The sequence below is a fragment of the Balaenoptera acutorostrata genome, chromosome 12, assembly GCF_949987535.1.
Source record: "Balaenoptera acutorostrata chromosome 12, mBalAcu1.1, whole genome shotgun sequence".
Classification (NCBI taxonomy): Eukaryota; Metazoa; Chordata; class Mammalia; order Artiodactyla; family Balaenopteridae; genus Balaenoptera; species Balaenoptera acutorostrata.
Genome location: NC_080075.1, coordinates 967,206 through 993,583, shown reverse-complemented (window position 1 = coordinate 993,583; position 26,378 = coordinate 967,206). Strand labels below are relative to the sequence as shown.

The following is a 26,378-nucleotide window of genomic DNA, read 5'->3' as shown; positions in this document are numbered from 1 at the left end:
TATCCTGTAACACTCTCATAATGTTCATTAAATAACGGTCTTAGGGGCTGTTCAGAAATACCTTTGGTACAGAAATTAAACATGATAAGCCACTGTAAGGGTTAAAAAGAAATTGCCAAGATGAATTGTAATTTTGGAGGAGAGCACCCTTTGATACACAGAGACAAAACAGAGAACTAACAACCATTAAAGTTGAGGCGTGCTGTGTAATGGGTGTAGATATACATCCTCTTAGGATGCACCCTTCCTGATTTATACTCAGTCTGATTCATCTTGGACTATGCGAGATCTTCAGATAGGCATCCCTTGCATAAAACACCTAAGTGTACTGTATTTGTAAGTGCTTCCTATGAGCTGGCACTGTGCTGAGGATTGGGGATACAGTATTTGATTTGTCTACAAGAGTTGTTCATTCATGGACTCTTAAGTGGCGAATGTATTAGGAGCTGGATTACACACTCCCCTCCCCCAAGTAATCTACCCTGCATTTTTGGGGTAACATTAATTGTGATATAATTCACCCATTTTAAAATGTACAGCTCAGTGGTTTTTTGTATATTTACCACAGTCAGTTTTAGAACATTTTCATCATCCCAAAAAGAAGCCCTGTTAACCTCTAGCAGTCACCACCCTTCCCCATTTCCACCCATCTTCTCTAGGCCTGGATAACCACTGATGTACTTTGTCTCTGTAGATTTGCCTATTCTGACATTTCATATAAACATAATAATGTGTGGTCCTTTGTGTCTGTCTTCTTTTACTTAGTAAGTTTTTGAGGTATATCCACATTGTAGCATTTATCTGTATTTCGTTCCTTTTTATGGCCGAATAATATTCCAGTGTATGAACATACCACATTTTGTTTACCCGTTCATCTGTTAATGGTCATTTGGGTTGTTTCTTCTTTTTGGCTATTATGAATAATACTGCTGTGTCAGCCTAAATCATTTGACACGAACAGAATGGACCGTCTTCTCCTTGTGCTTCAGTCATTAAGAAATAATGACTTGGGCTTCCCTGGTGGCGCAGTGGTTGAGAATCTGCCTGCCAATGCAGGGGACACGGGTTCGTGCCCTGGTCTGGGAAGATCCCACATGCCGCGGAGCAACTAGGCCCGTGAGCCACAGTTGCTGAGCCTGCGCGTCTGGAGCCTGTGCTCCGCGACAGGAGAGGCCGCGATGGTGAGAGGCCCGCGCACCGCGATGAAGGGTGGCCCCTGCTTGCCACAACTGGAGAAAGCCCTCACACAGGAACTAAGACCCAACACAGCCATAAATAAGTAAATAAATAAAAATTAAAAAAAAAAAGAAATAACGACTTTTTTCATTTGTATTAATTTTATAGATTTACGTAAGGAAAATTCACTTTTCGCTGTGTGTATGTTTTCTGTGAGTTCTTACACATGCCTGGATTCTTGTAATCCCCACCACAGGCAGGCAGTGTACAGAACTGTTCCAACACCCCAAAGAATTCCTTCCTACTGTCCCTTTCGGTTCAGATCCTCCCCGACCCAGAACCTCTGGTAACTGCTGATCTGTTTTCTGTTTCTACGTTTTTGCCTTTTCCAGACTAGCATGAATGGAATCATACATTATGTAACCTTTGATACTAGCTTTTTTCACTCACTCATTAAGCTCAAAAGCATAATGCCTTTGAGGTTTGGCCCAGTTACTGTGTGTAGTGATAGTATGTTCCTTTCTGTTACTGGGTGGTATCCCCTTGTGAGGATGTACCACAGTTCATTCATTATTGTTTTTGCAGGGAAAACAGGTTTCTAAATAGATCAAATCAGTTGATACTGTGTTGTACAAGTCCAGTCTATCCTTGCTGATTTTTTTCTGCTCGTTCTATTGATTATTGAGAGGAGTGTTGCCGAGCATGTTTGTTTCTCCTATCAGTTTTTGCTTCACATACTCTGTTAGGGAGTGTTCCCTCTGCTTCTCTTTTCTGGAACACATTGTAGGAATTACTACTGAAACCATCTGGGCCTGGTACTTATTTTTAAATTTTTATTTATTTATTTATGGCTGTGTTGGGTCTTCGTTTCTGTGTGAGGGCTTTCTCTAGTTGTGGCAAGCGGGGGCCACTCTTCATCGTGGTGCATGGGCCTCTCACCATCGCGGCCTCTCTTGTTGCAGAGCACAGGCTCCAGACATGCAGGCTCAGTAATTGTGGCTCACGGGCCCAGCTGCCCCGCGGCATGTGGGATCTTCCCAGACCAGGGCTCAAACCCGCGTCCCCTGCATTAGCAGGCAGATTCTCAACCACTGCGCCACCAGGGAAGCCCCCTGGTACTTATTATCATTATTTTTTTTTTGGAAGGATATTAATTGATGGTAACATTTTCTTTAATAAATATAGGCCTATTCATATTATCTGTTTCTTATGTCAGTTTTGGTAGGTTGTGTCTTTTGAGGAATTGGTTGGTCCATTTCCTCTACATTATCAAATTTTTGGGCATAACAGTGTTTGTGAAGTGTATGAAGTTCATTGAAATTTATTACCTGTTTAATGTCCATGGATTAGTGTTGATAGCTCCTGTTTCATTTCTGATATTAGTAATTTATGGCATCTGTTTTGTTTCCTTGGTGAGCTTGGCTAGAGGTTTATCAAATTTTATTGACCTTTTCAAAGAATCCGTTTTTTATTTTGTTAATTTTTCTGTTTCCTGTTTTATTGATCTCTGCTCTGCTTTTCATTATTTCTTTAGTTCTTTGTGCTTTCCGTTTATACTGCTCTTCTTTCTCTAGTTTTTTAAGGTGAAAGTTTACCGATTTTAGATCTTCTTTTTAATATATGCATTTAGTGGTACAGAGTTCCCCTTCCTTGCTTTTGTTGGCATACCACAAATTTTGGTAAGCTGTAGTTTCATTTCTATTTAGTTCAAAGTATTTTTAATTTGTCCAGAGACTTTGACATGTGTATTAAAAATGTGTTGTTTAATCTCCAGATATTTGGAGATTTTTTTTCAGCTATATTTGTTAGTGATTTCTAGTTTAATTCCATTATGGACTGAGAGTATACTTTGTATGGTTTCTGTTCTCTTGAACTTGCTAAAGTTTGTTTTATGGTCTAGAACGTGGTCTTTCTTCATAAATGTTCCATGCGTGCTTGAGAGGAACGTGTATACTGCTGCAGTTGGATGGAGCATTCTGTAAATTTTTTTATTTCTGTTATTGTATTTTTCAATTGTGAAGTCCCATTTGATTTTCTTTTGTGCTTTATATTTTTTTGCCTGACACCTATCTTTTCATTTGTCTTAAGAGTATTTGTCCTTACTTGGAACATTGTTAGAACAGCTTTTCAGAGTTTTTCTGATCATTCAGCACACGGATCATTTCATGACATTCCCCACCCTCGGCCAAGGAGAGTTGACTTTTCTTGGACCCTTTTCCGTCTGTGCCGTCGGCAGCTGCAGTTTTGGACAGCTCTGGTACCCTGCCTGGGATGTGGGTTAGTGGGTGGGGGCAGGAAAAATTTCCCACAGGGTTCTCACCAAGATTATCCCTCAGGTCTTGAGAGTCTTTTTTTTTTTTTTTTTCTTTCTCTTTTTCCTAAGTTAAAAACAGAAGTTTACTATAAATACATTTTCTAATGAGATGGCTCTTAGGAGGGGGGAAGTTTGTGGTGTCTTGATTGAAAGTGAATTTGGTAAGGCCAGAATTTCAGATTGTCACTTTGCCTGTCTCTCCAGTAGTCTTTACACCTGGGGACCATCCACCATAGTGAGGGGCTTTCTTTTTCTGTAAAACTGGGGGACAGTCAGAGAAAATCTCAAATCTCTTGCCACCATCCAGCAGCTCTGGCCAGAAACCCTCTTCCTCCAGGTTCAGTACTTTCTTGTTGTGACACCCGCTGTAGGCAGGTAGGAAGCGGGTCAGCAAAGGGGCTCAGGCACGACCTCGCTTTTCTCCTCCTCGGCTCAGCCCAGTCCATTTCCGGAACCCATGGTTGCTATGGGGGTTTGGGAGGAGGTTGTGTCCGGGAGGCAGGGACTGGCCTCATTGGCTGGGAGCAGGCACCTGTGGATGATGGGCCACGTGGCCTGGAGGTGCCCCCACGCCCCAGCAGTGTGCATGGGGGCACGTGGCTCAGGCCAGTACCTCCTCGGGTTCCGGCTGTGGTGCGGGGACCCCGACGGGCTGGCCTGTGGAGGCCAAGTTTTCCGTGGTCTCATCACTAGGCCTAGCTGCCACCTGCATCTCAGCTAGTGCTCCTCACCGGTGGGCCATATATATATACATTTTTTTTTTTTTTTTTGGCTGTGTTGGGTCTTTGTTGCTGTGCGCGGGCTTTCTCTAGTTGCAGCGAGCAAGGGCTACTCTTCGTTGTGGTGCGCGGGCTTCTCATTACGGTGGCCTCTCCCGTTGCGGAGCACAGGCTCTAGGCGCTAGGGCTTCAGTAGTTGTGGCATGTGGGCTCAGCAGTTGTGGCTCACGGGCTCCAGAGCACAGGCTCAGTAGTTGTGGTGCACGGGCTTAGTTGCTCCATGGCATGTGGGATCTTCCCGGACCAGGGCTCAAACCCGTGTCCCCTGCATTGGCAGGCGGATTCTTAACCACTGCGCCACCAGGGAAGTCCCATGTCTTGAGATTTTTAATCCTTCTGCTTTCATCCACTTTTCAGAGGCTTCTTCTAGTTGCTTTATCTGTTTCAGTCCAATTCAGCTGTAGGTGCTGGGAGAGGTAGGATGGAGGGTGGAATGGGAGAGAGAAAAGTGTGCTTACTCCATTTTGTCCAGAACTCCAAGTCCTCAATTTGTTTTAAAATAGGGTATATGATTCTTTTTGTCAATCAGTACTTAATGGCATAGTTATTTGTTACTTCCTCTTTGCAGAAATCCCAGAATGAGGACATAACTAGCACGGCTGACAGTGTGTGTACAGATGGCAGTAAAGTGACTGTACCATTTTTGTATAAATCTGAAGAACCAGAGTTTACTACCAAATCTGTTAGTTCACCACCTATTTCTTCTGAAACTGCCGATAAACCTGTGGATTTATCTACTAGAAAGGAAAATGATGCAGATTCTACAAGTCAAGGTACAATTTGATATATGTTTATAAAAACCTTCTAGGCATGCATTACTACATAAGGTACACCTGTGATTTTGAGAAGATAGACTTTTAAATGCAGATCCAGAAACTCCCTTTCTTAAAACAAAATTTGTGATGTATAAAGGGGCATGAAATATTTCGCTTTTATGAGCTTATTTTTTACAGTTGAGAATACAAAAAATCTTTAGATATTTCCTGAAATCCTGCCTTTGAATGAATGTTTTAGATTATATTAGATTGTGTAAAGCAGAAACTGTATAGCTCTCTATCTGACTTAGTATAGATCTACATCTCATTTTTAAAAAATGATTTTGGGTATGATTTTGGTATATTGTTCATTGAGAACAGTACCTGAAAACTTAATAACAATGAAGAAGCTCAGAACTTGGATGTCTTTTATAAGTTTTCTTCAGAGAGATAACCAGATTATAAATGTTCCACACCCCATCCCACCCCATCCCTCTCAGTAGTACAGCAGGTCCTACCCCCATTCTCTTTGGGTCCTGAGTAAAGCTTTGATATTCAACGTGTATTAAATGAAATATTAAATTGCTCTTTTCCTTTTGCCAGTGGAAAGCAAAACAGTTTCATTTGGATTTGGAAGTAGCACAGGGCTGTCATTTGCAGACTTGGCTTCCAGTAATTCTGGGGATTTTGCTTTTGGGTCCAAAGGTAAGATCAGGAGGAGCAGTTTTAATGATTGTATTACAGAAATATGCACACCTGGAGGAGCAAGCCCTTTGTTACTCACCTGGCCATTTGTTTCCCCAGCCCTACCCTCCAGCTGTCTAGTGTTGTAATAAAGGAAGGGCTTCTGTTTTATTGTTATTTCTGCTACTATTAATATAACCATAAGAATTTTCTCTTAATTCATTGTAACTCATGGTGCTAGTCTTCCCCATCCTGAAATGCAGAACCGTCACTCCAGTTTTGGAATAACCTTGGGATTGGCAGATTGTTCTTTTAGTTACACTTTTGATTTACTCATATTTCAAGATTTGTGCATCAGTAATTTTTAAGGAGATTTTGCAGTTTTTTATTTTTGCAGTATCCTTGATTGTGCTTTTTAATATAAGGGTTGTGATCATTTATAACTGGTGAGCTTTCCCATCTTTTCCAGTGATTTTTTCTATTTTTGGTCCATTTGGGTATCATTTGTAGAAAATAATCCTTTTCCTTGACTGTTTCAAAAGCTTGAAACAATTAGCATATTTTCTCATTCTTAAGATAGCTTTCATGTATCTGATTATAGCACCACCTAAATTGAACAAGATGCTTGATTTGTCGAATAAATTTTATTGAAGATACATACTTACATGATTAATCTAATTCAGAATAGTGTTCTTCCCTCTCACATATTTTTACTTGTTTCACTAACACTGGGTTTAGCCAATCAGCAAAAACAAAACAAAAAAAACAGTTCCTGTCATTATGGAAACACATATAAAACTTTTAGAAATTACCTTCAGATGCTACGTTATGTTGGAATTCATAGCTTTACTGATGTCAGGTTGCTTTATTTTTAATTTATTAATAAGTAGCCTGAAGTCACAGGGTCATAGGTCAACAGATACAACAGTAGAGTGGGTATAATTATCCACAAATAAAAAGCCAAATAAAAATTGATGTGTTAGGTTGCTTGATACTTGGTATACCTTTTTCAAAGTACTCCATCAGTACTGTACAATAAAGTGTGAGGTAGGCAAGACTCAAATGCCATGTGGGAGGCTCGCCCTGAGTATTATTTGCTGATGTTCACTCCTTTTTCCGTGAGATTATTTACCAAGCTCTTTTTTAAACTACATTTCTTGTTTTGTTCTTAGATCTGACAGGAATTTGTGTTTTGTCTTTTCAAAGAAGTAGCTTTTGGTTTTTTTTTTTTTTTTTTTTTATAGCTACTTTTTATTTATTTATTTATTTATTTATTTATTTTGGCTGTGTTGGGTCTTCGGTTCGTGCGAGGGCTTTCTCCGGTTACGGCAAGCGGGGGCCACTCTTCATCGCGGTGCGGGGACCGCTCTTCATCGCGATGCGCGGGCCTTTCACCGTCGCGGCCCCTCCCGTTGCGGGGCACAGGCTCCAGACGCGCAGGCTCAGCAGCTGTGGCTCACGGGCCCAGCCGCTCCGCGGCACGTGGGATCCTCCCAGACCAGGGCTCGAACCCGTGTCCCCTGCATTAGCAGGCAGACTCTCAACCACTGCGCCACCAGGGAAGCCCAGCTTTTGGTTTTATCAGTTCTTTTGTTTGTTTTTTATTTATCTTCAGATTTGGTCATTACTTTCCTTTAAATTATCATTAGTTTTCTTGCGTGTTGAATGCCTGCTTTATTTAATTAGGTTGTGCTAATAAGCACAGAATAGCATTTTGAAACTAAATTCCCCTGGAATCAATTTCATAGCTTTTCATGGGGAATTTTCACACTACTGTAAGTTTTTTTAATATTTTAGAATTTTATCTTGCCTTCTTTGATTAAGAGCTTGTGGGATTTAATTTTTTTTTTTTTTTTAAGGTAATCAATTTCACCAGAATGGTTTTTTGTTTTTTAAACTTATTTCTGGCATTGTGTGGACCTTTTTGATCTTAAACTTTTTGTTTTGGTTGGTTTTAAGCTACCAGGAGTCTTTTTTTTTTTTTTAATCCTTTCCTCCTCTTCTGTTATGTTCATTTTATTTTTGTTTCACGTTTTCTTTTGTTCCTTTTTTTTCCTGTCTTCTCCTGAAAGTCCTCTTCACAGGCAGGTCTGTCGGTCACTCCCTGTCTTTTGTGTAATATTTCATATGGAAACTAAGAGAACACAAGGAACACCTGTTTATCTGCTGCTCCCCTTTGTCCGTGATTTGACACATTTTATCGTATTTCCTTGAGATTAGGTAATGTTTTCATTAAACCCAGACACAGTAGAATCTTCCTAGGTACTATTATCTAGAACACAGTTGTTGTTAACTTGGTATTATTGACGTGCACATCTTTATACTCTTACTGTGTAAGTTCTTTCTCCTGTCCCTTTAGAACAGTGGTTTTCAACTCTTGGCTTCATATTAGAATTTCTTGGGAGCTTTTTAAAGAAAAAAGAAACACCTGATAGTTATGTTGGGCTCTCTGGGTGTGCGGCCCAGGCATTGGTATTTTACAGAAGCTGTTGGTGTTATTTTAATATGCACCCAGTGTTAAGAACCATTGCTTCAGAGGAATTTTGAGACTTTCTGCCATACCTCTCAGGGTATTGGGGTAATTTAAAAATTTTTTCTGCTTGGGAGTTCCTGAGCCAGTTATTTTTGAGCCCTACGCCTGTGTATCATGTAGATCTGTGGTTACTGTTCCCACACAACCTGAGATTGTGCTCTTCTTGTTTCAGAGCATTCTTTTGCTGTATCTTCTTAAGAATTTTTTTCTTTTTTCTTGTTTTTTTCTCCTCATTTAACCTGGCTTAGGAGTTACTGCTTTAGACACTCATTTTGTTCTTTCTTCAGGGTGCTGAGTTTTTAACTGATCCGTGACATTTTTGCCTTCTCCTGAGTTTTTGCATCAGATGTAGGATTAGAGAGCAGTGATTTGTCAGCAAGAGATGAAGAGTTGAGAGGTTTCTTTCCTCTAAGATAGTGGGGAATGTATTAGCAGGCTAGGTCCTTAATTTGAGATGTGGGTGAAGAAGCTTTTAGTTTTCACCTTCTCCCTGTGAGGGAGAGGAAAAGTCTTTGTTCCTCTGTGTGGGAGTGGGGAGCCTTTTCACCCCTTAACTAAGTTAAGCCTAGTATTGCTTGAGGACAGTGGGGGTCAGCTTCTCCCAAAGCTGCCAGTGCCACCTGGCCAAGAAGTTTAAGCTCCAGCTCTAGTTACCCTTAGGAGGAAGTTGAGGTAGAGAAGTTATAAACATGTGTTTAGTCTGCTTCGGCTAATATGGAAGTAGCAGATTTGGCTTCTTTGAGAAGAGTTTTAGGTTCAAAAGTTATATTTTTCATGTGATAGAATGTTTTATGAAATGAACTACCTTTGGAGCTGAGCTGGGTTTTCAGAGTTTCAAAGTATGTACTTTTAATTAAGAACCTGCTTCATTACTGAAAGTTCTTGTGTAGTTTAGTATCATGAAGACCTAAGGCTCAGACGATCCTAGACCCTATCTGTATATCCAGGCATAAACGTTACTAAAAGTCCTGTGTACTCACTACATGAGTTTAACATGCCAGAAGAGTACAAGTTTAAACATTATTAGAAGTATGTTACATCATTGGAAATTAGATTCATTCATAAAGTAATCTAACTGGGATTAAAAGCTTATTAAAATAGATACCACTGTTTAAGTATCCTAATTTATTCATCAGATAAAAATTTCCAGTGGGCAAATACTGGAGCAGCTGTGTTCGGAGCACAGTCAACCAGTAAAGTTGGCGAAGATGAAGATGGTAGTGATGAAGAGGTAGTTCATAATGAAGATATCCATTTTGAACCAATAGTGTCATTACCAGAGGTAAATATTGAAGAATGAAAACCTTACTAATAACTTCACATTTTAAGTGTAAAACTTGACATGGGCTTGATTTGTAGGGCTGGCCTTATTTGCATTTCTTTCAGAACATTGACCATTTCAAATGGAAGCTCTTTATTAGAAGTTCAGCCTTTAAGTTCAAATAGTCTTTTTAAAAAAATTTATATACAAATGTTATTTGGTAAATTCTATATGAAATCTTTGGGAAGAACTTAATTTTTCATGTTTGTTTTCAGTAACATAATTCTAGGGGCAAAAAAAAAAACCCCAACCAGCATCTAATCTCATATTTGCCACAGTCCTTTCAAGAAAAAGTAAATTGTACTTTTTCTGGACAAGAATGTTGTTTTAGGCAAATTACTCTTATCAGTTTCAACCTCAATCAGCAGGTAATATTTAAGAACAAGCATTTTTTTGAAACCTCTCTTGTAAAAGAATGTATTTAGTTTCCAAAATGAGGAAGAATGTTACGTAAGAGGAAAATGTGTAATGACAAATTTTTCCTGCCTCATCCAAATCAGATGTATTTGTAACCCTAGGATGTTAACAGGTTTCAAATTCTGTTCATGCCAGTGTCTTAAGGAATTTGGATCTTGGAATTTGTTATGGAATATTTTATAAGCAGCAGCTTATAGATAATTTCATCTCTTGTCACAGGTAGAAGTAAAATCTGGAGAAGAAGATGAAGAAATTTTATTTAAAGAGAGAGCCAAACTTTACAGGTGGGATCGAGAGGCCAGTCAGTGGAAGGAGCGTGGGGTTGGAGACATGAAGATCCTCTGGCACACGATGAAGAATTACTACCGGGTCCTCATGAGAAGAGACCAGGTGCTCAAAGTGTGTGCAAACCATGTCATCACCAGAACAATGGAACTGAAACCCTTGAATGTTTCCAACAATGCTTTAGTTTGGACTGCCTCAGATTATGCTGGTGAGCTCTACACGCAAATGCTTCTTTCCGGTTTGGGGATTTTTCTAAAATTGATAACAAATACATAAAACAATTTATAAGTTATTATAACACAAAGGTCACTGTGTTGTTTGTTGTTTAATAGATGGAGAAGCCAAAGTGGAACAGCTTGCAGTGAGATTTAAAACTAAAGAAATGGCTGATTGTTTTAAGAAAAAATTTGAAGAATGTCAACAGAATTTATTGAAACTCCAGGAAGAACAGGTATCACCGAGAGCAAAGGAGACAAATCCTGTGGTGTTTTTTGATGTTTGCGCAGATGATGAGCCTCTGGGACGTATAACCATGGAATTATTTTCAAACATTGTTCCTCAAACTGCTGAGAACTTCAGAGCACTGTGCACTGGAGAGAAGGGCTTTGGTTTCAAGAACTCCATTTTTCACAGAGTGATTCCAGATTTTGTTTGCCAAGTAAGTCTTAACTCTACATCACAATGGGTGTCTAGAAATGTGCAGCACACCAACTTGGGAAATTTGGGTGTTTCTCCGTGCTTATAATTTTCTTTAGACTTCTTTAGCATTTCCACACCCCCAGCTTCTGTCCCCACAAGAACTTTCAGCCTAAAACGGTTCATATTTTTAATGCCTTGAACCTGCTAGAAATCAAGGGTGGGAAAAAGATCGTTTCATTTTTTGTCTGCTTTCACAACTGGGTATTTCTGAGTTTTCAGACTACATTCTCAAAGAAGCTGGGTGTTTAGGACCTACCCTTTAGTGGTTAGTTCTGTATGTATTTTAACATTTTATTTGAGATTCCTGTTAATTGAAATCTTTTTTCAGGGGGGAGATATCACCAAACACGATGGAACAGGAGGACGGTCCATTTATGGAGATAAATTTGAAGATGAAAATTTTGATGTGAAACATACCAGTCCTGGCTTACTATCCATGGCCAATCGAGGCAAGGATACCAATAATTCTCAATTTTTCATAACACTGAAAAAAGCAGAGCATTTGGACTTTAAGCATGTAGTATTTGGGTTTGTTAAAGATGGCATGGATACTGTGAAAAAGATTGAATCATTTGGTTCTCCTAAAGGGTCTGTTAGTCGAAGAATTATTATCACAGAATGTGGACAGATATAAAATCATTGTTTTTCATAGTAGATTTTACCTGTATAAACAGTTGAATTGAAGCCTAGCTGTTATGACAACATGGTAATTATGTTCAGCTTTTGAAAATGGACATTTCCAATGTATAAATGTAAAATTGCAGCTTATAGCTGTTGTCACTTTTTAATGTGTTATAATTGACCTTGCATGGTGTGAAATAAAAGTTTAAACACTGGTGTATTTCAGGTGTACTTGTGTTTATGTACTCCTGACATATTTGTATTAAAATGGAGTAATACTAATCTTGTTAAAAGCAATAGACCTTCTCAAACTATTGAAGGAATATGATATATGCAATTTAACTTTAGTTTCTTCTGAGATATTAGACTTCCTGCATGGATATACTTACTGTTTGGATAAAGGGACCATGACTTGGATAGTTTTTATTTCAGATTTGGAATATATTTGGTAATTTTCACTATTGGTGTGCTCATTTATGAATAAAGATTCACTTGTGAGTGGGTAGAGCCAGAGGGTAGAGACTTAACCAAAGTGCTCTTCTATCAATTCTTGCACCTCCTGTATAGCTAACAGAGTACCTTCTTTCCTTAAAATGTTATGTAGCTTCCTGTGCTCTTCCCAAGGTATTAAATTAATTTTTACATTTTAAGTAAGTTGAGTATTTAGACTTTTTAAAAAACCTGTCATCTGTTTCTACTACCTCAAACTGCATTTGGTTCTGATAGAACTTGAATTTTTCCTTGCAGTTATTGTGATAAAGTATGAGTATTTTAAAAAGGTCTATACCATGTTCTTTGGTTAAAGATTTGGTTTATACTAGATTGTTGCAGTACCTTTTTCTGGTGAATTTTGTAGCAAAAATAAAGTGACAATTGTTAACAGCCATGACATTTAAAATATTCATTACTTGTGCATCTAGTTGTTTTTTCATTCTGGAACCAAAGTAAGGAGATAATTAAAGATCCGTACACTCAAACTGCCACCTAATTTCCAGAGCTCCCAAGGAGAGGACTGTTTTCCAGTTGGGTAGACACTGAAAACTTACTTGGAAAGGGCTAGTGTCAGAAGTTCGACAGAAAAAGAGGGACGTTCTCGTCAGCCTACCCGGGCGGCACCGCAGAGCACCCCGGAGAGCACAGTTTGCGTATTCCAACCACTGCCGGCGGTGCCTTCCGCCCCCGGGGTTCCTTCCAGCGGAGCCGCCTCATTCTGGGTAGTGAGGCAGTGGGGCTGTCGCGCCCTTTGGGGTTTGGAAACAGGCTGTCCTGGGACAGCACCTGCTGACCGCCCGTAGTGCGGGGGTCACGTGGGGTCCGTGTGCCGGGCGCGGTGGACGGCCCTGACCCTCCGAGTGTGGGTGGGTGTGTGGGTGTGTGTTTGTGTGTGGATGCGGGTTGGGTGGGTGGATGCGGGTCCCCGCGCGCGGCTGCCCGGCGGGGACACGAGTGCCTGTCACGTTTCGGGGCGCCTCCCGAGGGATTCCAGGCTGCGGGAGGCACTCGGAGGCGCCCTGAAGCATCCCACCTGTGGACTCACAAGCTTGGTAACGAATGCTTTGGCCGAAACCGACTTCTCCAGGATTAGTGTCTCACAGCTGCTTCCGATGGGTTCGAGCGCTTACGAGACGGACCCGCGCGGACTGCGCCTCGGCGCGACCCTTGGGAAGGAAAGGAAAACAGGAGAGCCCCGCGCGCCGGCCCACAACGCGCCCTCACGGCCCGCTAGCACGGACCTGCGCCAGCGGCCGGGCCCAGCCACGTCCGCGCCGACGGAACGCCGGGGGCGGGGCGTGCGAGCGTCGTGACGCACGTCCGAGGCGCCCGCCCAACCGCAGGTCAGAGCGCTTTGGCCGGGGAGACGTAGGCGGCCGCGGCGCGCCGTGCGTCACGGCGCAAATCCGCTGCGTCCGCCCCGCCCGGCCGCGCGCCGTTACCAGGGAGACGACGGCGGCCGCGGCCATGGAGCTGAGGGTGGTGAAGCCGCCCGGGCAGGACCTGATGGTGGAGCGCCTCAAAAGCCGCTACGGCGTGGGGGGCGGCTGCCCCGCCGAGGTGAGGTCCCGCCCTGCCTGTCGGCCCATGCCAAGTCCGCGGGTCGCCGGATCTGCGGGTCGGAGCGTGGGCGCGAGGCAGGGCCCCTGGCGGCGGCGGCGGCGGCGTGCGTGCGCTTGCGGGGAGGGTGCTCTCGGCGGGCACCGGGAGCGGGAAGGGCCGGGGGCGTCAGCGCGCAGATGCGTGGCAGGCGTTCCCGGCTGTGACTTGCATGCGGGTCGGAACCGCCTCGGTCCCGCCCCAGAGCGGCGAGTCCGAGCCGGTTTCACGCCTAAAGGTGCGGGCGCGCGGCCCGGTGGATCCGCGGTGGCCGCCTCTGTGCGCAGACCCGGCGCGCGTGTCGGGGCGGCAGGCAGGGGACCGGGATGAGGCCGGTTGTGCCGGGCGGGGGCGCCGGGCGGCCCGGCCTGCCCCGGTCACCGCTCCGTCGTTCTCTTTCAGCCCGGGCGCCGGCGGCCGGACGTGGCGGAGCGGCGGCGGCGGCCTCCCCGCACCCCAGGTAGGGCGGCGGGCCGGGTGTCCGCGCGGCTGGGGAGGCGCTCGCTCTTTTTTTCACCGCAGCAGACGTAGTTTATTGCGCAGCGTTTAATGCTTGAAGTGCATAAAGGGGAGAAATAAAGTGTTGAACGTTTGGGCACTGGCGGGATGTCGTGACGAGGTGGAAGGAGGGCGGATTCTGAACGTTCGGGGAGTTCGCCTACCGCCTGCGGTCCTTAGGTTCCGACCCATAGAACAGGGTTAGAGGCACCTGCTCTGCTTGCTTCCCGGCGTCGTTGCCGGCGTCACGTGCGGGGGGGCGGGGATGAACGTCAGTGCTGTTTGAAGAGCAGACTTGATGCCTGTTTTCTGGAAGTCTGCATTAAGGAGACACACAGACAGGAAATCGCTACGTAGCTTTGTTCTTCTACGTTTCGGGGTCGAGAATGAGGTCGTTGATATCTGACCTTAGTGAGCAGCCTCTGCCATCTTCTTTCCTGTTCACAGAGGACTTCGGTTTCTACTCACGTGGAGATGAAGCTGGTCCGTCGCTGAGATGTTACTCTGATGAGAGGAGGCGCGGCCCCGCATCCCCCCGTGGTGCCCTCAAGCGCGGGACCGTCAGTTGGCAAGGTACCCCGAGTCCTGCTCGGGCCTCCCCTGGGCATCTCGGGAAACTAAGGAGGGTCAGGGGCTGCCTGGGTGTTTGCTTTTCTCTGAGAGGAGCCTGCTGAGTGGTTGGAGAAACTGAGTGAGTGTTACGGAGAATTTGATAAAAGCACAAACCTAGCGTCGTGTTTGCTGGCATAATGCAAAGTTACACTGTGTGATAGATGGCTCTTCATTCAGGACCCAAATGAAGACCTTGCTCCCCCCCCCTTTTTTTTTAATGGTGATATTCTAATTCTGATTTTAAAGTATTTGTTTATTTATTTATTTATGGCTGTGTTGGGTCTTCGTTTCTGTGCGAGGGCTTTCTCTAGTTGCGGCGAGCGGGGGCCACTCTTCATCGCAGTGCGCGGGCCTCTCACCATCGCGGCCTCTCTTGTTGCGGAGCACAGGCTCCAGACGCGCAGGCTCAGTAATTGTGGCTCACGGGCCCAGCTGCTCCGCGGCATGTGGGATCCTCCCAGACCAGGGCTCGAACCCGTGTCCCCTGCATTGGCAGGCAGATTCTCAACCACTGCGCCACCAGGGAAGCCCCCCCCCCTTTTTTTAATTAACTAAGAAATTAGGGTGAAAACGAGTACAACTTTGTTAGGCGGCGGTATTAACTTAGTCTGTGTCTTGTGTCTCCTGGTGTGGTGAGCACTGTGTCCCAGGTAGCAGAGAGACGGAAGAAGTCAGCCCAGGGGGTTGGTATCAATGCCTACAGCATACGTATGATGTGGTGCTGGGCTGTGAGGGGTCAGCAGTTTTGTAGAAGAGATTTTACTCTGGGTAAAACCACTGTAAAAACAACGGAGGCTGAGGTGAAATAAAGTTCTAAGTTGAATACTATTAGTGCCAAAAATATGTGGCAGAAGGAAGTGCTTAGGTATCGAGAGGGAGCAGACATTTTGAAATAACGTTAAACCATAAAAATGTGTACGTATACAAAATGAAACGGGGTAATTGTGGAGAGAAAAACAGAAAATTGTGCCTAAGGTAGCTGTTGTTAATGTGATTGATATTTTGGAGCTTGAATTGCTTCATTCTCTGATTAAACGAATTAATCCATGTAAAGGACTTAGAACAGTGTTCAGTACGTAGAGAAGCACTCAGATGCACCGCTATTTATCATCATTACTGTTACTGCCGTTTCCTTTGGTGCTCACAAAGTCACTTAGTTGATCTGGAGTCAAGATTTGGACATGGGGTTGATCGAATATAGAGGAAGGAAAGAGAAAATTGCTGGAAGTTAATTAATGAATTCATGGAAATTATTTTCATATATTTAACTGATAGTTCTATCATCTTTAAGGTAAGCGGTCTGGGTGTAATTTCAAGTTACAAGTTGAAGCTTGTGGACTGTGAAAGTTTCTAACATTGGACAGTTTTTCCACAGTCCCTAGTTGTGATCTAGTGTGGAGTCGTAGAGCTGCCCAGCACAGGCCGCAGGTGTCTGTCGAGTTCTTGAGATGGGGCTGGTCTGAATTGAGATGTGCTGTGAGTATAAAATACACAGCTGATTTTAAAGATGGTTAAAAGAATGTAAAATGTCTTATTTTAAAATATTGATTGTATGTTAAAATAACAGTCTTTTAGATATACTGGGTTAAATATAGTATATTGTTAAAATTTCATGTCTTTTTACGTTTTCAGTATGGCTGTTAGAATTTTGTTTTTTCTTCTTGCGGCACCAAGAGGCTTGCGGGATCTTAGTTCCCCGACGGGGGATTGAACCCCAGGCGGTCGACAGTGAGAGCACAGAGTCTTAAGCACTGGACTGCCAGGGAGTTCCCAGAAATTTTAAGTTATCTTTTGTGACTTGCAGTATATTCCTTTTGAACAGCACTGGTCACTGGTCTGGAACAGCACTGGTCAACGTTCAGGTGATCTTTTTGGAGAGAACACCTGGGATTCTAGTTCTGCGTCACCTTTTGCTGGTTATGTCACCTGTCAGTTAATTGAACTTTAGGGTTCCGTTTTGTCACTTTAAACACTGGTTCTCTTAGTTACAATTAGACAAAGCAGTGCCTGTCAGATCTGCCTCACAGCAGTATCCGGGGTCAGAAGGAGGAGTGTGGAGCATCAGCAGGGTGTGCAGTTTGCAGTTGAGCCTGTTTGAATGTGTAGAAGGAACTTTGTAGTGAGTTTTCAGCATCAGTGACTGGTACTTTATAATTTTTCCTTTTGCTTTTTTAAACATGTTTACTTGTTACATTTTTCTCAGTTGTTACGCTGTTAATATTTGAAAAGCAGTCTCACCTGCTTTAAATGCTGTAGAAATCTTCCAGAATGCTGTGATAGAATTTCTTTTAAAGCCTAGATGATGAACTGGATTCTTTTCAAGATTTAAAACAACAGGAAACAGAAGAAGAGTTCATTGGGAATGATCACAGAGTTAGTACCTCCGAAATAAACAAGCAGTCTTTTAAAGAGATAAACAAAGGTAAGAGAAATACTCATTTTAGAACAGTCATTTAAACAGTACCTCTGTCCAGTAGGGCGCGTAAAGCTTACCCCATAGTAATAACGCTGGTTCTCAGGGGTCTGTATTTCTGTGTCCTGGAGCTTTGTAAGCCATGAGCTGGCTACTGTGCTTGTCATGAAGCTAAAGGAGAAGAAAAAATAAACTTCATGATTTTCCAGTAGAATTTCTACACTCTCAAAGTTTATCAAAAGTGCTTAATAATCAACTGAATATTTTTATAATTTCTTCAGTTCTTTTTCATGTCAGTATTTGTTAGGAAGTGAGTAAAATTATGGTAGTAGGTGCCTCTTCCTTAAACATTTCAGGAAAATAGTCCCGATCACTTGAGGGCTGGCTTCCTTTGGTCCTGAGCAGTGGTTGCTCTGTGTACCTGGCCGCCTGTCCTAGTTTTGCCAGGATTTCAGGAAGACAGGCAGCTGGGGTGGCGCCCTCCCCTCTTGGCTGCAGGACCCGGCTGCCCCCGGGAGCCTGTGCATCTCCCACACACACAGGACACTCGCGCCTCCGTCCTCTTCGCCATTCATCTCAGTGTACGGGGAGCACGAAGAATACTTCTGCCGGCTTGTGTTTCCTGCTGTGCGGTGGATTTTCCCACGGATGACCATTGAACAAATGCTGAGTGTGTGTAAAGGCTGACAGAACTAAGGAGTCTTCAGGCCGGTGCTGGGTGGACGGGAGCCTGGAGAGGGGGTCTCCCCTTGAAGGGCATCTGCTGAGTGAGGGAAGGGAGACATTTTCCTTTTTAAACATTCCTACTTTTTGTCTTGGCTCCCCAGTCTGTCCAAGACGGGGAGTACTGTGGGAGAGCCCTTCTTAAAGCCGGGCCGCTGCCCCAGCTGGAGGCCAACGCAAGGGAAAACCGCTGTGCTCGGTGTTCGCAGAGCGTGAGTTCTGGTAGCTCAGTGCTGGCGAGAAGCGAAGCAGGAGGGCCTTGCTCTCCACTGCTGTCAGGGGAGTTGGTTAGCTTTGGGCCCCGGGCAGTGGACTCTGCACGCGTACCCTGCCACCCCGCAGTGTTGCTGCCAATCGTGTGCTCTAGGGGAGCGCTCCCCGTGGGCGCCAGGGGCGAGGCCGCCCCGCTCGGGTGTCCGTGCGCGAAAAACACAGCACAGGTGACGCAGCGGAGGGTGGTGCACCTGCCGCCGTCGTTAATGCAGGAACGTGTTATTTAACGGGGGAGGTTATAGAGGTTATGTCATTATATGATTAACTACAGACGTTACATAAACTTTAAAGACAGGCAAAACAAATAATTTTTTAAACATAAGTAGCAAAAATTAAAAAGAAGGGAAACAGTGATGAACACTGTATTTGGGTTAGTGGTTAATTTGGTGTAAGGGAGAGAAGGGAATGTGCTCCGGGGTTTCTGAGGTAACTTTCCATTTCTTGGTCTCGGCAGTTAATCCATAAGTGCTTTCGCGCACTCATTTTTGAAGTAATCTCAGATTTACGGAGAAGTTGCAAAAAGACCGCAAAGAATTCCTGTGTGGCTTTCATCCAAATTTTCTAAATGTTAACCGTTTGCTGTATCATTCTTTCTCTCTGCATATAGTCCTTGAAACTTTTTAACAATACTATGAGGATATTTAAAACTATAAATTCGGTTTTTAATTTAAGTTTAATTTTCTTAGCAGTTGCCGGGCCAACTAGTTCGGCCTCAGATTCAAGGAACTGGACTGACTGTTGCAGTGACGCCAGTGACTCTCCTTCGAAACGTGTCAGCTCCCCAGCGTCCAGAGCCTCAAACAGGCAGGGTGTGCTTCCGCGTCAGGTCAGCCAGATCTACGATGAGTTACTCCAGATATACCAGAAACTGCAGGTGAGCCCGCAGGCTGAACCGAGGGTCCGGAAATGTTGATGTTGTCAGCGCCGAACGTTGAGGAAACACGAACACACGTGTTTCGTTTTAATTGTGTTAGTTAAGTGTTTATTTCCATTCCATCCTTACTGAAGAAATAAAAGAGAATTTGCTGGTAAAGTATGCTTTTTGAAGTAGGTGTTCTAGATTCATTGTTTTAAATACCTATATGTAAAAAGTTCTCCTGTCAGCTCTCACCAGAATTCAGTTCAGAACAGTGGCCTTTATCTTCTTTGTCTCTAAAGGATGTAATTCATGTCTTTCTCAAGCATCCACTAAGTGGGAGTACAGAAGGAAGCAGAAGTATATGTAATAACAATTTCTGTTTGAAATTCTTCTAGTTGGAAATACGTTACATTTTTATACACATGAAATAAATGTTTTTTAAAAGCCAGTATCATTTTGTCTAAATAATTCTAAATAAAAAATAAGATTATAATTACTGTAGCATTTCAGAAGATTATTTTGGCCTAAAATCGCTGGGGGAAAGCTCAGGGAGAGACTTAATGTGGTAACTTGACAGAGAGGCAGAAGTTCAAGAGGAGAGGAGCGGGGAGGACATTCTTGGTACAAGGAGTTGGAGGTGAGACACTTTGGAAGGAGGGCTTTATCAGGTTGTGAGGTCACCAGCCTGTCGGGAGAGAAGATGCTGACAGCTCAGGCCAAGGAGTGCCAGGGTGAAGCCAGTGTGTTAAGAAGATGCCTTCGACCGTACTTTACAGGGTAAAAAAGAGTAAGGGTTCTAAGGACATAGCTATCGTGTATAGCAAACACAATAAAGATATAAATATTTAATTTAAAAAATGAAGTACAGTGGGTTAATCTTGTTTAATTTGTAGTTTAATCTGATTTAAAAAACTACTTTGTGGTCTTTTATCGTGTTGTCATTAAACATACATTTTTGGTATGTTGTGTGATACTATTCATTCAACAAATATTTGAACACCTCTTAATATGCTTTTTGATGCTAAGTGCTGAGTATATAGAAGTAAATAGAGTATATGGTCCTTGCCATGCATAGCTTATTAGAAGTGATGCATAAGTACCCATGTAGTTACAGTTGTACAAATTTTAGTGAATGATATAGTTATAATATGAACACCTGATTGGAGTGGACTGAGAGACCAGGCAGGGTATTTCTAAGAAAATAACATTGAAGTCAGACGCTGAAGGTTGGGTAGCGTTTAGCCCAGTGAAAGAGGTCCGTTGTAGACAGACGTTCTGGTATGAGAAGCCCCTGAGGCCTGGTAACACTCATTCAAGGGAAATGTAGCAGGGGACTCTGCAGAGTTCCTTAAAGAAATGGATTGGAGGGGACGGGTGTGGAAGTTGATAGCCCAGATAGGGTATTCTACTGCAGTGGTCCCGGTGAGCGATACTGGTCGCTCGGACTGGGATGGCGGCAGAGAAACAGAAGTGAGTAGATTGGAGATTTATTTTGGACTTGGGGTGAAGTGTTGGGTATGGTGCAGAGAGAATAAGGTGTTGAGGATGAGTCCCGCGTTTCTGGTTTGTACCACTTGGAGGAAGAATGGATTTAGGGAGAAAGACCGAGATTTTCATCTGGAATGGATCGGGTTCGAGCGTGAAATGGAGACACAGGTCTCACGCGGTCAGTAGGTGAGGCCTGGGGCAGGTGCAGTGTGAAGAGGTAGGAGCAGTGCCCGGGGCTGGGGTGAGGGCCCTGGGGGTGGAGGGGAGCCAGGGGCTCTAAGCATCGTGAAGAGGTGGGATCAGAAGGTCTTGGAGACTGTTGCAATTTGGGAGATGTGCGATAGGCTTGTAGTTCAGGGGGAAATGCAGGTCAGTTCTTTGGGTATTGGAAATGGGCTGCTTTTTGCTGAGATCGGGGACAAAACTAGAGAAGGAGAGGATTAATTAATTCCATTTTTTAAAAAATTCTAACTTTTTGTGCAGGAAATGATTTCTTCGTTTTCTTTATTTTACAAGGTAACACTGTATTTTTGTTTTTTTTAATTTGTTTTCTTAAATTTTAATGTTGTATTTTTTGGCTGCACCACGTGGCATGCAGGATCCTATTATCCCCGACCAGGGATCGAACCCGTGCCCCCTGCAGTGGAAGCACAGAGTCTTAACCACTGGACCGCCAGGGAAGTCCCTGTATTTTAGTTTTTAAAATAATACGACATGCAGAAAAACATCAGCAGTGTGCCTGTTGCCAGTATTTTAGCATATTAACATTTTATTAATATTTCTATTTGATATTTTTAAAGAAGTAAAGCATTTCAATTACAGATGAAGCACCCGTCTCCCATCCCGTTTCCTCTCTTCCCAGGATAAAGCCCTCCCCTAAAGCTAGTGTGGATCATTTCTGTTATGTTTTAACTAAACCCTTTATGTGTTCGTATGTATGCGTTGTTTTTGAGTGTTTTAAAATTTTATGTAATGACACATTGTGGATATGTTTTCACAACTTCCCTTGCGTCATTATTATTACATTTTTGAGATTTACATACGTGGAAAATGTAGATCTAGTTCGTTCGTTTTAATTGCCGTTTTGTATTCCAGCCTGTAAATAAACCACCAGGACTTGATTTCTGTGTAGATGCGCAGCAGGATAGAGTGCGCCCCGCAGGCAGCTCCGTTTGCTCCCCGACGCGTGAGGAAAGGCAGCACGGGCGCCACGTGGTCCTCCAGGCGGGGGTGTGGGGGGGTGGTAGTGCCCGTTCGCTTACGTTCCATTAACGTGATTCTCTCTGAGTTCAGACACTAATGATAAAACCATATTTTTAAGCCAACCAGGATAGTAACCTACAGTGCAAACCTAAAGACCTTGAGAGTACACGAGGTAACAAGACTGTGTCCAGGAGTTCAGTTTCAATTCTCCAGAATTCTGTGGTTCTTTGTTAATCAGACAACATAAGCACCATATCAGAATTTTTTGGCTTTCATCATCTGCTAAGGTGAAAAGGTTCCAGCACGTTTCTGCCAGTGGTTGACTGATGATGGGGAATCTTCCAGTGATTGTAGTAGAACCCATCCCTCTGAGGGCCTCATCCATCTGCCTCAGGAACCGCTGGGACTGAGGCCTTGCTGGGTGTTCAGAGGGGAGGCTGGTCCTGTGCAGAAAGCTTCCGCGTCCAGAACTGGTGGTCAGAGGAGAGCCTGACTGTGAGCCATCCCAGGAAAGGGAGGAGGGAGGTGTACCTTCACAGGGCCTGCCGGGCACTGCAGGAAGCAGCAGGTCAGGGTCTGATGAGAGCCCGCTTCCGGGTTCATAGACAGCATCTTCTTGCTGTGTCGTCACATGGTGGAAGGGCCTCTTTAATTTTTTTTAAAGTGTGCAATTCATTTATTTTTAGTATACTCAAAGAGTTACACTGGCCATCACCTCAGCCAATTTTAGAATATTTTCATTATCCCGGTAATGAAACTCCCTTACCCATTGCATATCTCTCCTCATGTCTCCCCATACTCACCTCAGCCTTAGGTAACCACTAATCTACTTTCTGTCTCGATGGATTTGCCTGTTTTGGATTTTTCATATAAATATGTAGTAACTATGTTTCATATAAGCATGAGGTAACTGGCTTCTTTCACTTGGCATGGTGTTATCAAGGGTTATCCATGTGTCAGCATGTATCAGTACTTTGTTCCTTTTTATTGTTGAATAGTATTCCATTATAAGGATGTTCCACATTTTCTTTATCCATTCATCAACTGGTGGACATTCGGGTTGTTTCCACTCTTTTGGCTATTACGACTAACGCGGCTGTGAACACTCGTGTTTAAGGTTTGTGTGGACATGTGCTTTCACCTCTCCTGGGTGTGTACCTGGGTGTGGAGTTGCTGGGTCGTACGGCAGCCCTGTGTGTTTCTCTTTTTGAGGACCCGTCAAACTGTTTCCCAAAACGGCGGCACCATTTTACACCCCACCAGTGCTGAGCAAGGGTTCCAGTTTCTCACTGTCTTTGTGATTCTAGCCATCCTAGTGGATGTGAAGTGCTGTCTCGGGGTTTTGATTTGCATTCCCCTGATGGCTAATTGATTTCAATTTTGGACATGACTATTTTGTGCTACCTGAAAGCACACAGGTGGAGATGTTAATAGGCAGCTTGGACTGGAGTCTGGAGCTTGGGGGAAAGAGCTGAGCACCGCAGTTTGGAAACAGTGAGTTACTGTGCGCAGTGCTTTTAGCCCCTGGGTGGATGGAACCAAGCAGAGGAAGTATGGAGAAAGAATGCAGCTTAACCCCCAATCTTGAGGAGCGCAGTAACTGAAGGGCAGGGGAGGGAGTAGAGCCCGCGGAGGGGAAAGGGGACCCGGAGGAGGTGGTGTCAGGGAGGCGAGGAAGGAGGGGACCAGAGTGTGCGATGCGTGAAACCAGGGCTGCAGCGGGACCTGCGGGTTCAGTGATTGGGCAGCTGGTTCAGTAGGGGACGTGGGTTGAGGCCAGATGAAAGTATCAGTACGTCAAGGAGTGACTGGGATGTCAAGAGGGCTCAGCAAACGTAGACAACATTTTAAAGAAGTTTGTGAGCAGGGGAGGCCAGTGGGCGGGGTCCAGGGAGATTTCATTTCTGATGCGACGGGAGCGTTGGAAATAATAGAGCACTGCGTGGCAGCAGTCTCCCCAGGAGGCAGAGGCAGTGGGAGGCCGGCCTCCCTTTGTAAGGCTGCCTCCCCGCGCTGTCTTCTGTGCCCCCGTGAAGGCAGAGACCAGGCTGCCTGCACAGAGGCTGGAGGAGGTGATGGATTCACGGTGGAGGGTGGAGAAGGTTTGCATAGGCGCCGTGGGGAATGGGGGGAGGTGGGAGAGGATTTCTGGGCCGCACAGGAGCGCCTCTTCAGGTGTGAGGCTTTCTTCTCCAGGGGAGCTCAGCTGGTGGCGTCGGGGCAGGGAAGGTGGCTGGAGGGCAGCCCAGGCGATGGGAAGGGGAGGGGTGGAGGGCATCCCGGCGGGCGCGGGGAGCTCCGCGGTGCTCACCTCGCTTGCACCCCAAATTCTCTCGAGTCCTCACGGTGGAATCTCACTGGTGGATCCTGCAAAGTACAGGGTCACCTGCACGCCGGTCTGGCTGTTGCTGCGTCTGCGCTCACTTGGTTCCCCTGCGTCCGAAACGCCGTTCGATTGAGCTGCCATCTCAGTGAATGAGACTCTCACTTGTACCGCTGGTGCGTGTGCTTCCGAAAAACACTAAACTCTGCCCTTTCCATACAGTGTGAAACTGCAGCACAACAGGAATTTGCTGAAGAGCTTCAAAAGCGAGAACGTTTTCTGGCTGAGAGAGAAGAGCTGCTTTTCAGACATGAAAGTGCCTTGAATAAAATTAAAGGTGTCAGAGAAGAGGTTCTTACAAGGTTCCAGATCTTGAAGGAGGTAAGCGCATGGCGCTGACTTTAGCGCGCAGGGCCCTCCTCCTCTGGTTTGGGCTCCCTGCTCGTTCGCATTTGCACGTTTGCTCAGCCTCTCCGCCCTCACATTTTCTCCTGGACCAGTTGAAGGTGGGTTGCAAAAAGGGTTGCAAAAATCAAGACCCAGCACCCTAAGTCCTTCTTCCGTGCTATGGATCGCCTCAGAATGAGGGTGTTCTCCGCACCACTATTGAACAGGAAATGCGTGCTAATTGTATAATTTAACTTAAAATACATACACAGTCCATGCTCACTTTCCAAGTGGGTCCCCAAATTGTCTTTTATTGCTTTTTGTTTTGTTCTCTGATTAAGGAACTAGACAAAATGCAGGCAAATCTCATTGGTTTCTCTGGATCTAGAGCAATCCACGTCACCATTTTTGCTTTTTGTGAGGCTTTTCTTTGAAGACTTTTGGCCTGTAGTCTTAAAAGAGTGTGTCTTATTCTGTATTTGCCTGATTGTTTCCTAACATTTATATTCAGATTAAATATTTTTATCGAGACTGTCAGGTAGTTGGTATGGTATTGTTCTTTGTTTCATATCAAGAGATGGGTTACTATACGTGTAACTTATATAGAGGAGAATTTACTATTTGTTTTGAAAGCGCGTGCAGTCTCGTGATGGGCGCCGTGATCAAGAAGAAGAGTATCCCGGCCCCCAGAGTTCCCACGCGCTCCTCGTAGTTGCCCGTCTCCCCCCCCTCCCCGCACCCCCCAGCAAGCACCCTCCCCCCCCCTCCCACTTTGCTGTCACCCCGCAGGTTTCTGAGGCTGTTCCTCTCTTCAGTCCTTTTCTTGTGCGTCCTTCAGATTTGATCACGGGATCACGGTTTCTTCTTTCATTTCTATGTTGCAACTGAGCTCATCTAGAGAATTTTTTTATTTCTGGCATTTTAAAGTTCTAAATTTTCCAATTATTTTCAGTTTTTCTTACGAGAATTTCTGTCTTTCCATTTGCATTCATTGGCATTTGGAATTCAGTTTAAAATTCCACTCTAGATCACCTAAGGGTTGGCATTTTTCTTGAAACCTAATCACATTTTTCTGGTTCTTTGTATGTGCAGTGAGTTTGGGATTGTCTTCGGGACCTTTTGGATATTATTAATTTTGTATAGATTCTGGATCCTTTCATAACACTCTGAAGAATGTTGGTTGTATGTATTCATTTCTTAAGCAGTGAGCCCAGTGGGTCGAGGCTGAGTGTTTTCTCACTGTGTGGGCTGTGCCCCCGTCGCTCGGTTTCCAAAGCCTGTGCTGTTGCTCTGGAGCCTGTCACGCGGGCACCGCTGGGGGTTCTCAGCCTTTGCTGTGATGCTCTGGGTCTTTAAGGTGCCTACGCGCAGTGGGGCTGTTTTTAAACTGAATTCCTGTCTCTGCTCCTTTGCTCTGCTGCTTTCGCCGGCTCAGGGCTGATCCAGATTTGAGCACGTTCCTTGGCTCGTGGGGTCCCCTCTTCCTGGTTTCGCAGCCCTGAAAAGCAGTTTCTCTCCGATTAGCTGTGTCTGGGGCCTGCCCTGGGGCAAGACTGCAAGGGAAAACGAAACCCAGGAAACTTCAGCCCCTTGATGGTTTCTTCTCCAGGTTTTCCCTCCTTTCTACTATTCCCTGGTTTTGTTTCCCTTTGACATTCCTTAGGTAGTAGCTTTTTGTGTTTTGTGTACGGTTTTTAGTTTTAATTATTTGTAATCGGTAAGAGAGCCCTCTGGAAATGGAACCCATGTCATACATTTTTAATCTCTTCTGGAGGTGGAAGATTTGTACAGTGAGAATATTAATTTAATTTTTAAAATACGTATAGTATTTGTGACCATATCCTAAGTTATTTCAGGAGTCATTTAATGTAATAATAAAGTTGCATAAAGCTAGTTTTTTTCACAAGCTTGGATTTTTTTTTTT

At 44.2% G+C, this 26,378-nt stretch overlaps 2 protein-coding genes across 14 annotated transcripts in view; both read left to right on the top strand.

Moving 5' to 3' along the window:
* LOC102998734 (E3 SUMO-protein ligase RanBP2) overlaps positions 1-12,497 on the top strand; it is a 62,603-nt gene extending 50,106 nt beyond the window's left edge. For both annotated transcript variants that reach the window (XM_057557935.1, XM_057557934.1), the window contains 6 exons: positions 4,838-5,042; positions 5,628-5,729; positions 9,378-9,523; positions 10,199-10,472; positions 10,597-10,922; positions 11,292-12,497. In XM_057557935.1, the coding sequence (XP_057413918.1) occupies positions 4,838-5,042; positions 5,628-5,729; positions 9,378-9,523; positions 10,199-10,472; positions 10,597-10,922; positions 11,292-11,597 (1,359 nt within the window). In that variant the 3' untranslated portion in view covers positions 11,598-12,497. The remainder of the gene's footprint in view (positions 1-4,837; positions 5,043-5,627; positions 5,730-9,377; positions 9,524-10,198; positions 10,473-10,596; positions 10,923-11,291) is intronic.
* Positions 12,498-13,489: 992 nt separating this feature from the next.
* The window catches only part of CCDC138 (coiled-coil domain containing 138), a 78,132-nt gene continuing 65,243 nt past the window's right edge, over positions 13,490-26,378 (top strand). For 8 of the 12 annotated variants that reach the window (XM_057558101.1, XM_057558107.1, XM_057558108.1 and 5 more), the window contains exons 1-6: positions 13,490-13,636; positions 14,078-14,135; positions 14,621-14,746; positions 17,085-17,207; positions 18,881-19,068; positions 24,290-24,448. In XM_057558101.1, coding sequence (XP_057414084.1) covers positions 13,544-13,636; positions 14,078-14,135; positions 14,621-14,746; positions 17,085-17,207; positions 18,881-19,068; positions 24,290-24,448 — 747 coding nt within the window. In that variant the 5' untranslated portion in view covers positions 13,490-13,543. Of the gene's footprint in view, positions 13,637-13,775; positions 13,914-14,077; positions 14,136-14,620; positions 14,747-17,084; positions 17,208-18,880; positions 19,069-24,289; positions 24,449-26,378 lie in introns of those variants that run through there. The other 4 variants (XM_057558103.1, XM_057558106.1, XM_057558099.1 and 1 more) reach the window with 2 other exon arrangements.